The sequence below is a fragment of the Nicotiana tabacum genome, chromosome 24 (assembly GCF_000715075.1).
Source record: "Nicotiana tabacum cultivar K326 chromosome 24, ASM71507v2, whole genome shotgun sequence".
NCBI lineage: Eukaryota > Viridiplantae > Streptophyta > Magnoliopsida > Solanales > Solanaceae > Nicotiana > Nicotiana tabacum.
In genome coordinates, this window is record NC_134103.1 from 3,434,377 (window position 1) to 3,446,192 (window position 11,816).

The 11,816-nt window shown below is 37.5% G+C and overlaps 1 protein-coding gene across 1 annotated transcript; it reads left to right on the forward strand.

Moving 5' to 3' along the window:
- On the forward strand, positions 1–3,067 carry LOC107780030 (uncharacterized). The gene is made up of 6 exons (XM_016600537.1): positions 1–4; positions 2,039–2,201; positions 2,358–2,496; positions 2,584–2,665; positions 2,750–2,864; positions 3,007–3,067. The coding sequence occupies exons 1-6, from the start codon at positions 1–3 to the stop codon at positions 3,065–3,067; spliced, it is 564 nt and encodes a 187-aa protein (XP_016456023.1).
- Positions 3,068–11,816: the final 8,749 nt, after the last annotated feature.

Sequence of the window (11,816 nt, forward strand, 5' to 3'; positions counted from 1 at the left end):
ATGGGTAAACCCTCCAAATCAATAGATATTCGATTGGGACATAATTGTTGAGAAAAGAAACCTTAGAACTCGAGTTCAAGTGGATTCAACGTCAAAAGGTAATATCTTCACCCTCTAATTGATTATAGCATTGGATTAATGACTATAGACTCTAAGTTCATGAGATATGAGTTGATGGGTTTGATAGAAAATCATGAACGGTTATAGGTTTGGGTTGTTGATTATTGATTAAAGGTGTTGTTTATCTTATGGGTGAGGAAGAATGATATTGATTATAGCAATTTGAGATTTTAGAATGATCTAAGAGCAAGAGAATGGGTTGTTGGGAGTACAAACACCATTAATGAGGGTTATGAGACTTTACGCGCATAAGGTGTTTGATAAAATACCTAAGTGACCAAACATGAGTATTATTGCTAATATTGAATCCCTTTGACTTGTATTGATATAGATTAAAGTTGAAAGGGTCGGCGAACGTTGTATTACGCTCAAGAGCAGGAAGTTAAGGTATGTGAGGCTAACTCTTTATGTTTGGGAATGTTAATGATTCTCCCTATACTATGTTTCTTTTACAACGTTACTAATTGCCTTATAAATATAGTTAAGCCTAGTTCCTTGAATAGTTGCAGAACTTCTATTCTCTAGCTTCATAACTCGTTCATGACTTTCATTCTGAACGTTGTGAACTCAGTCCGTAATCAATATAGACTTGAGTTTGATGCCCATGAATCTCAGTCTAGATTACTCAACACATCATAAACAGTTGAAGTTTTAGTTTTCATAATCAGTTCATGAATACATGTCTCAATCTAGTCCTATTCAGCATTCACGTATCATGTAACTCAGTATGATTCAGTATTTCAGCATCACGTATTGCAGTATGATTTTCAGTTCCTGAATTTAAATTCTTGAATGTTGAATACCTGTATTTGGGCATGAGACTATAGTTTATGCTTTATGCATGTTTGGACCTAAGGCCACGGTTTATGCTTTATGCATCTTTAGGCCCGAGGCTGCAATTTATTTATTTAGATAAACAGGTGGTTCATCATTTAGAAAAGGGAGTATTCATATTCTTACTTCCTTTATTCAGTTTAGTTATCAGTTATCAATTCAGTTTCAGTTTCAGATTTTATAGTTCTTTTTTTCAGTTGCTTTACATACCAGTGTAATTCAAATGTACTGACGTTCATTTTGTCCGGGGCTTGCATCTCACGATATATGTAATGATTTACATGTTGACGATCTATAGTGTTAGGATTCTCGTACCAGCTATTAGGTGAGCCCCAGTTCTTTCGGGGCATTACCATTACTTTACAGTCTTTCGGTATTTAAAAACAGTCAGTATTTTCAGTACTTCATTAGAGACTTCATAAACTAGAGTAATAGTTAGATAGCGTCGCATGCTTTTCATGTTAAGCAATATTGACTACAAATATATTTTAAACTTATATTAATATTTCCGAACTTTGATTAATATCATTCGGACTTTTAGTATATCAACATGTATTAGTTTATCTTTCATATTAAGTATGTTATGATAATAAATATTGATTCATCCAGCCAGTTGATTCGCTCGGTCACATGTAGCCAGGCACCGGGTGCCGTGTCATGTCCAGGCCCAGGTTCGGGGTGTGACAAGGAGTTTGTTGTTTCTATCCTAGTACTCTAGCCTCTTATTCAGTTGTAATTCATGAGCTCATATATTTATGTCCTAATACTCTAGCCTCTTATTCAATTATAATTCATGAGCTCTTATCCATTTTTGAATCTTGAATCTTAGACGAGAGCTTCAAAAATGTATAGTTCTACTGAGTGGATGTTGCTACTGTACTAATCATCTTATTATACCTTTTTTGCAGATTCTCAAAGTCCAATAGAACATATTGAGGAAAGCTTAAACCATGCTAAAAAAACTGTCGAAGTGGAGAACTTTGATGGATTTTCCTAGTGTAAGAGATCATGGGATCTATAGTTTAGTATTACTACTTTACTCACTATATAAATGCAAACTAAACCAATGTAATCCTCTTTATAGATATTCTAGGACGTGCCGAGTTTGTTGCATTTTCTCAGAATGGAGAATGGGATCTGACTAAACTTCAAGCCTCATTAAATGCATACGAGCTAGCGTTGAGTTTCAACTTTCTGGTTAACACATCTACCGTTATCAGCTTGTTTCTGCGTCAACATCTACTTCAGTAATTTTCTATCCTATTTCAGATACGAGATGAAGAAATGGAAATATACCCTGATCTGATATACGACTATGCCTTAGTAAGGCTATTAACTAATTTTTCACTTTTGAATTGTTACATCTGCTAATTAATCCAGCTACATTGACATTTGTGTTTCAGGTGCATTCCTTTTTTGGGAAACTATGAGTTAACCCTTAAGGGATTTGAAAATTGTAGATGGATGGATCCTCCACTGGAAGCAACAAATAATAGGAATACGATGATTAGACTGCTTAAAAAACTAGAAGAATTGATTAAGGTAGGTTATTAATCTAGAAGAATTGATATTTGGATTCTAATGGCATCATTAAAAGATGCAGCTGAATTATTTGATTTCATTTTTCAGGGCAAGAGTAAGGGAATGAGTAAGCGCAAGAGTGGAGAAACGAGCTTGCCTTCCTCCACATCATCACTCATGGATGTCAATTGTATGGATGTACATTCATTATAGTTATTTAGTTGAAAGTTATTAGCTATTTATTCATGAATTGAGCTAAATTGCTTTCATGCAGTGAAACCTTCATATAAAAAAATGAACTTGGATCTCTTATCTGAGGGTTTTAACAAGGGAGTTGCAATCATAGGAAAAATTCTGTACTCAGTGAAGAGCGAGAAAAAGTTCCCTTTGTAAGTTATTTCGCCTTAGAAGAGCTAAAAGACTAACCTTCATCACTCATTGTTATCATTTCCTTGGAATTTGAAATTTCATAGGCTAACTTAGCCCACTTTATGCTACCATACTTTTTGCTAGCTTTTACTCTTATCTCAGATGCTATGCAATCTTTGATTCTGATGAGAAGCGTTTCATAGTTACACTGCATGGGATATGAAGTGAAGTAGTAAGTATAGTTTTAATGCTCTACTTCTAGTGTCTCTTGGCATATTTTTCTTGTAGATCTCAATTGATAATTTGGTCCTAATTATTATACGTCCTTGTGTAGTATCCTTGATATCCTAGTGTAAAGTTGCGTCAAGGATACTTCTAGATAAATATCAAGGATACTTCTAGAATTTTCTAGTGTAGTATCCTTGATATTTATCTAGTAGACACATCTAGATGTTCTAGAATGTTGTGGGAAGATAAGGTTATCTATTAGACACATCTAGATATTCTAGAGTATTGTGTGTAAGATAAGGTTAACTAGATTTTTCTCGTACATGTTCTAGAATATTATCTAGAACTATCCTTAGAGAAGTATAAATAGGGGTGGCCTTAGGCATTTGTAACTAAGCCAAAATCAAGAAAGCCTTTATTTCCTAAACAAGGTCTCCTAACTAAATTCTCTCTTCTCCTTTCAAGCTTCCTCTTCTTTAGTTGAATCTTTCAATTTTAGTTAACGATCTTGGGCTGGAAGAAGGTCTCTAATAATACCCTTTTGCTATTCTTTATATGGTATCAGAGCCATAGTTGGCTTCTAGATATAATTACAAGGTCGGGTTAGTGGTTGATTCAACTGGTTCTCTAAATGGATTTGGATGGTCGTGCTAATGGACTGGGATGGATTTATTGAACCAGTCCAACTACAAGGTATGTAAGACTTGAATGGAGTCATACCTTGTTAGTGAGGATTTATGGGAAGTTGTCGATGGGAGTAACACAAGTCCTCATGCTGATGCACCAAAAAATAGCAATGCGTGCAAGAAGTGGAAGCAGATTAATGCTAAGACAGAGTTTATCCTGAAGAGGTGTATCTCTCCTAATTTATTTGATCATATTATAAGGTGTAAATAAACTCATGAAATATGGAGGACCTTCGATCGACTATTCAACAAGAAGGATGACACATGGCTACAGATTTTGGAGAATGTATTGGCTAACACCACTCAAGGTAATCTCTCTATCACCGAGTATTTCTTGAAGGTTAAAAATCTATGTTTAGAAATTTCTCTATTGAATCCGGACTAGGCTATCTCTGAAGCACGAATAAGAAGAATTATTATTCGTGGCTTAAAGCTAGAATATATTCCCTTCGTTTCATTGATCCAAGAATGGGTTCAACAATCATCCTTGGAAGAATTTGAGAATCTGTTGTCATCACAGGAGCTACTAGCCAAACAGATGGTTGGTGTATCTGTTAAAGAAGGGGAAGGAAATGCTCTTGCTGTCGATAAGAGGAATTTTAAAGAGAAATCAAGAGATATCATGAACTCTCGATCTTCAAGTGGTTCAAGCTCGCCAGGAAAGAAGGGAGAGTCTTATAACGGTAAGAAGCAAATAAAATGTTACCGTTGTGGTAAAGTCGGACACATAAAAAGATATTATCGAGCCAAAGAGAGAAATATGGCTCAAACCAAGAAAGTTGCTGAAGAAGAAGAAAAAGAAGAAAACTGGGGAAAGTGCTTTGCAGCAGAGACTCGAGCAACAAATGCCATTGCTTCCATAAATTTTGAAAGAGACTGGATAGTGGATTCAGGATATGGGCACCACCTCATTGGAGATCAATCCAAATTCTCCATATTTTGTGAATACAATGGACACGATGTCATTGTTACAGCAGATAATACAGTCCATAATGTGGAGAAGAAAGGCATTGTTGTAATCAACGAGAAGTAAAAAGAAGCTATCACCCTCAACAATGTCTTTCATGTTCCAAGTATGAATAAAAATCTATTTTTACTTGCAAATGCTATAGATGCTGGAAACTATTTGCTATTTGGCTCACGTGATGTGAAGCTCCTCCGAATTATCAAGGTGCTCAAGGCAGATATCATTCACTCAGGTAACAGAGTTAATGATTTATATGTCTTATCTGCCTCTAATTCATATATTGAGAAGATGAGTAGCAATGATAACACACATCTTTAGCATGCTAGACTTGGACATCTTAGCATGGATAAATTAAAAGCCATGGTAAAATTGAATCTAGTAAAAGGATTACCTAACTTAATAAATTTTGGTGGAGGCGAGGTTTGTGAAGGATGTCAATATGGAAAGGCACATCGTCTTCAATTTGACAGATCCCTCTCAAAGTGCAATGCCCCACTAGAACTTATTCACAGTGACTTGATGGGGTCAACAAGAACTCTTTCATTCTCAGACTAGTATTATATGCTAATTTTCATTGATGATTTTACTAGATTCACTTGGGTTTATTTTGTGAAGCACTAGTAAAAAGTTTTCAATAAGTTTGTGGAGTTCAAACAAACAGTTGAAGGCGAACTAGTTTCTAGAATAAGGCGGCTGCAAACTGATAATGGCGGTGAGTTCACTTCAGATGAATTTCTTTCATTTTGTCATCAGCATGGCATTAAAAGAGAGATCACATGTGCTGATACGCCACAACAAAATGGATTGGCAGAAAGGAAGATCTGACACTTAACTGAGACATGTATGAGTTGGATTCATGCAAAGAATTTACCTAGAGACTTGTGGGCTGAAGGTATAAAATGTGCAGTGTATGTGATTAACATGATGTCGTTTTCTCCTAACAATATGAAGTCTAACCTATAAATTAATGTTTGGAGAAAATCCTAGCGTTAAACACCTCAGGGTTTTTGGCTCTATTTGTTATGTTCACATTTCGGATTTCAATGGAGCAAATTGGATGCCAAGGCAAGGAAATGAATCTTTGTCGAATATGATGAAAGAAAAAAGGAATGGAAGTGCATGGATCCTAAAACTAATCTCTTCGTTGTCTCAAGGGATGTCATATTCGACGAAGTGTCTTTCTATTATGGAGCTACGTTGGATGAAACGAGTTCAAAAACCTTGAATAATGGATCTTCAAGCTTGTATATTGCAGGTGCTTCTCTAGATGATGCAGCTGCCGAGGAGTTAAGAGAAAGGGGGAGCCCTGGACCTCAACAACATGAAACTCAACAAGAAGATAATTTATGTGGTTTGGGAAGACTAAAAAGAACTATTATCAAGCCAGCTCGCTTCAGAGATAAAAATTTTGTCAGTGCGTATTCCAGTTTCTTTGCAGGACCAATTGATGATGAAAAACCTTCCTCATTCGAAGAATCTAAAGGAGTCAAAGAGTGGGAGATTGCTATGGATGATAAAATAGAGGCTCTGATGAAAAATCAAACTTGGAGCCTTGTACCAATACCGAAAGGTGTACAATCCATTTCTTGTAAATGGGTTTACAAATCAAAAGAAGAGCAGATGGCATCATAGATAGATATAAAGAAAGGTTGGTTGCTCGAGGGTTTTCTCAAAATTATAGTGAAGATTATGAAGAAACCTTTAGTCCAGTGGCTAAGATGATCTCAGTCCGAGTTGTGCTAGCCTTGGCAGCCTCGCATAGTTGGAAGTTATGGAAACTTGACGTAAAGAATGCTTTCTTATGTGGAGAGCTTGACAAAGATATTTATATGGAGCAACCACCCGGGTATGCCTCTAACTTACATCCTGATTATGTCTGCAAACTTAAGAAGGCCCTTTATGGCCTCAAGCAAGCTCCACGAGCATGATATGAAAACATTGCTCAGTATCTATATTTTTGTGGCTATGATGCATCACATTCAGATACTAGATTATTTGTTAAAAAATAAGGAGACTTGCATTGGTTGTTCTTTTGTACGTGGGTGATATGATAATAACAGGAAACAATGAAGATAAAGTTGCTAGGCTTCAAGATGAGCTTTCCATAATATTTGACATCAAAAAGTTGGGAGAGCTACATTATTTTCTTGGCTTAGAGATGACAAACATGAACAAAGGGATCTTTGTCACTCAAGAAGGATATGCCAAAAAACTTGTTGACAGGTTTGGATTGAAGCAAAGCAAAAATGTTCTATTCCTCTTGAGATAAGTACAAGGTTAAGGCGGGACAAATGCTCACTTCTTGCAGATCCCAAGCCTTTTCGAGCTCTTATTAGAAGTCTACTGTATTTGACTATTACAAGGCCAAGCATTGCCTTCTCGGTGGGATATGTCAGCAAATTTATGCAAAGGCCAAGAAAGCCTCACTTAGAAGCTGCAAATAGGATTCTAAAATATATCAACTCAACATCAGATATGAGCTTGTTCTTCCAGAAGAAGAATGATTTGGTGTTAGCTGATTATACAGATGCTGATTTTGGTGGTGATTCGGATGATCGAAGATCTACATCGGGCTATATTTTTCTCTGTGGTGGAACAAGTGTTTCTTGGTGTAGCCAGAAGCAAGACTCAGTTTCCTTTTCAACCACGGATGTAGAGTATAAAGCAGCCGCTCTTACTGCTCAAGAATGTGTATGACTACAAAGACTTACATCTACCTATATCAAAGCCAACTGTGATCTTTGGAGATAATCAAAGTACCATCAAGCTTGCAAACAATCCAGTATTCCATGCAAGAACTAAACACATTGAGGTAGAACATCACTTTATTCGGGAAAAGGTTCTTATGAAGAACATCACTGTACATGTTTTAGAATATTATCTAGAACTATCCTTAGAGAAGTATAAATAGGGGTAGCCTTAGGCATTTGTAACTAAGCCAAAATCAAGAAAGCTCTTATTTCCTAAACAAGTTCTCCTAACTAAATTCTCTCTTCTCCTTTCAAGCTTCTTCTTCTTTAGTTGAATCTTCCTATTTTAGTTAACGATCTTGGGCTGTCAGAATGTCTCCAATAATACGTTTCTTATGCTATTCTTTATTATATTAATGCACACAATTATGTTTACCATCAACTTACCATATAATGTTGTTTTTGTTCAGTTGCTTTATTTCCTGCCTAACATCAACATTACAAGTTATGCTTTAATAGACGAAACAAGGAAATCATGTTACAATATTGGACCCACACTGCACCTTTGTTGATTTTTAGTGGGAAGGCAAGGTAAACTGCCATCAATAATATATTTGTATTATTTTACATTCTTTGCGACTCCAAAGTTCTATTTTGAGTTTTTACTCAATTTCTGTAGAACTATGTCCTATGATATAGACCAAACTTTTTTTTTCCTCCTAACTGATACTTGTTACTCTCTTTTACCACAGAGATACAACTTCAAGTCTGTCCAAGTGAATTTTCTGGATAAAGTCTGTGTAAATGGAGAAATTTTGCCTCCTAATCTTGCAGTTCGTGAACCAGTCCGCCGATATATCAGGAGTCTGTAATTTTCTATGTGTGAGACAAGCAAGTTAATACTACTTAAATTCCTATATCCTTGTAATGTTTACTCTAAACAGAATGTGTGTACTGAGATAACAAGTTAACACTGATGTGTGTGAGAAATAGCAAGTTAATACTGCTTCTTATATAATAGCAAGTTAATACTGATGTGTGCGAGAGATAGCCAGCTAATACTGCTTCCAATATAAGCATATACTTGTGATGACCCGATAGGTCATCTTATATTTTAGAACCTAATTCTATGCTATGAAGTCTTAAATAACTCATTCTAGCTTTTCTCTATTTGTGTGCGCAGTCCAGGTATTTTTCCAGAAAGCTTTTATGATAAAAACTGAGAAAATATGAAATTTTTGCCTTAAAATCCATTTGAGTTGACTTCGGCCAATGTTTTGGGTAAACGGATCCGGATTCATATTTTGACGGTCTCGTAGGCCCATATCATGATTTGAAACTTGGGCGTATATCCGAAATCGAATTCGGAAGTCCCTAGCCCGAGTTATCGCGCTTTGTTAAAATTTGAAAGTTAAAGGCTTAATGATTTTGAAATGTTTGACCAATGATTGATTTTTTAGATATCGGGTCCGTATTTTGGTTTTGAAACCCGGTATAGGTCCAATACTATATTTATGACTTGTCTGTCAAATTTGGTGAGAAACGGGGTTGGTTTGACGTGATTCAGGCGTCCGGTTGTGAAATTAGAAGTTCATGAGTTTTCTTGAAACTTTCCTTTGATTTGATGCTCAATTCGTAGTTCTAGGTGTTATTTTGACAATTTGATCGTGCGAGCAAGTTCGTATGATATTTTTAGACTTATGTGCATGTTTGGTTTGGAGCCCCGAGGGTTTGGGTGAGCTTCAGATAGGTTACGGAGTGAGTTTTGGACTTAGGAAAGTGATGGTGTGCTTTAGTTGTGGTGCACGCCTCAGACCTCGCAATTGCAAGGTCAGGCTTCGCATTTGCGACCTTTGTCAGGTTCGTATTTGCGAGCTGCTTCCTCGTAATTGTGAAGAGTAGCTGGGCATCACATGGTTCGCATTTGCAACCAATCCTTCGCAATTGCAAAGTGGGGCTGGGGGGACAGTGATCGCATTTGCGATCAAATGGTCGCATTTGTGGAATGGCCACTGTTCGCAATTGCGAACAAATCATCGCAATTGCGATGATAGCAGAAAATGTGGGACTTCGCATTTGCGAAGAAAAGCTTGCATTTGCGGGGTTCCCAATTATGAACCCTAGGTCACAATTGCGACATCTGTGACTCGTCAAGTATGAGTTAGACGGGATTTTCTCTCATTCTCCAAATTTTCAAAACAAGAAAAACCTAGAGGCGATTTTTTCAAGAACCTTTCTTACCCAATTCATTGGTAAGTGATTCTAACCTATGTTTTTTCAATCTTTCATTACATTTCATAAGATTTCAACCTAAAATCTAGTATTTCATGGTGAAAATTGGGGGTTTGGGTAGAATTAGGGATTTTAATAAAATTAGAATTTAGACCTCAAATTGAGGTCAGATTTCAAATAAATTACACAACCGGGCTCGGGGGTGAATGGGTAATCGGGTTTTGGTCTGAATTTCGGGTTTGGACCAAGCGGACCCGGGAGTTGACTTTTGTTGACTTTTTCAATAATGACCTAAATTGAATTCTTTGCAATCGTGGGTAGTTCCTAAGGCTTAATTTGAGTCATTTGGTTGGTAATTTTCGTTTGGTTGGTAATTTGCTAGATTCGATTGGTTCGGAGGCTGGTTTGAAAGGCAAAGCTGTGATTGAGCTTTGAGTGGACCTTCGGAGCGAGGTAAGTATCGTGGTTAACCTTGACTTGAGGGATTAGGACTTATTTGTCTATTTGCTGCATGGTTAGATGTTGGGTACAATGTATATGTGAGGTGACGAGTACTTATGTATTGTTGTCGGGTTAAAGCATACGGGTGGGACTTGTTCCTTGTAATTATTGCTTACTTTGATCATGTTATCCATGCTTAGACTAGTTATTTGTTAAATTGATCGTTCTTATCGTGTTTATGGGCTTTTGTGATAATTGAGTATTGATTTCAAGTTGAGATTGGTATGGTGGAACCGTTGTTGAAGTAAAGCTAGTACTTGTTGATCCTATCTCCCTGTTATTACTTGTTCATTGTTATGTGGTAAGGGAGAGTGTTAATGCGCGAAGGGTGATGCCGTGCCGTATGTGAGTGCTAATGCACGAAGGGTGATGCCGTGCCATATTGTGAGTGTTAATGCACGAAGGGTGATGACGTGCCATATTGTGAGTGTTAATGCACGAAGGGTGATGTCGTGCCATATTGTGAGTATTAATGCACGGAGGGTGATGCCGTGTCATGTTATGAGAGTTAATGCACGAAGGGTGATGCCGTGCCATATTGTGAGAGTAAAAGCACGAAGGGTGATGTCGTGCAATTTTCTTCATAGTGTTTAGTTGTTTTCACTGGTTAAAAGCATGTTGACTGTTTTGGTTATCATTTTCGCTGTATCTCTTATATCTTGTGCCCCTTTAGCATGTCCCCCTCCCAATAATACGTGTTTAGATTTATTTATTGTTATCTTGTACATATACTGTTATCTGCACATATTTATTATGTGGGTGTCTTATCATAGCCTCGTCACTACTTTATCGAGGTTAGGCTCGACACTTACGAGTACATAGGGTCGGTTGTACTCATATTATACTTTGCATGTTTTGTACAGAATTTGGTACCGGCCCTAGCTATTTGTGAGGCGTAGCAGCTTGGATTTGCTCATTGGAGACTCGAGGTAGATCTGCTGGCATCCGCAGATCTTGGAGTCCCCTTCTATTTTTCCTATTTTACTGTTTCTTTTCGTTCAAAACAGTTGTATTTCTTTCAGACTCTGTTTGTAGAAAATCTTAGAAGCTCGTGAGTTATGACTCTAGATCCGGATTGTAGTAGATATTATGGGCATATATGTTATTCCGCACTCAGTTTGTTTCATTTTGGCTTAATTGACTTTATTTGTTGAAACTGAATAACAATTGACTTAACGGTTCTCTAACGTTGGCTTGCCTAGCAAGTGAAATATTAGGCGCCATCACGGTCCCAAAGGTGGGAATTCTGGGTCGTGACTAGTTGGTATTAGAGCACTAGGTTGCCTAGGTTTCACAATTCACGAGCAGGTAGAGTAGAGTCTGGAGGATCGGTACGGAGACGTCTGTACTTATCTTCCAGAGGCTATGAAGTTTAGGAACAAATTTCACTTCTATTCTTCTCTATCGTGGGATTTTTGTTCTCTCATTGCTAATTGAACCCTTCTACTCTTATTCTCTCGCAGATGGTGAGAACACGTACTGCATCTTCAGCTGAGCAGCAACCAGAGCCCCCTGTGGTAGCTCCTACGAGGGGCAGAGGTCGAGCTCAAGGTCGTGCCAGAGGCCGAGGCAGGGGCAGAGCTCAGCCCAGAGCTCGAGCAGCAGCACTAGCAGTGGAGCCTCAGGTGGAGTTTGATGAGGAGGTTCCAGCCTAGACTGTGCCTGTTG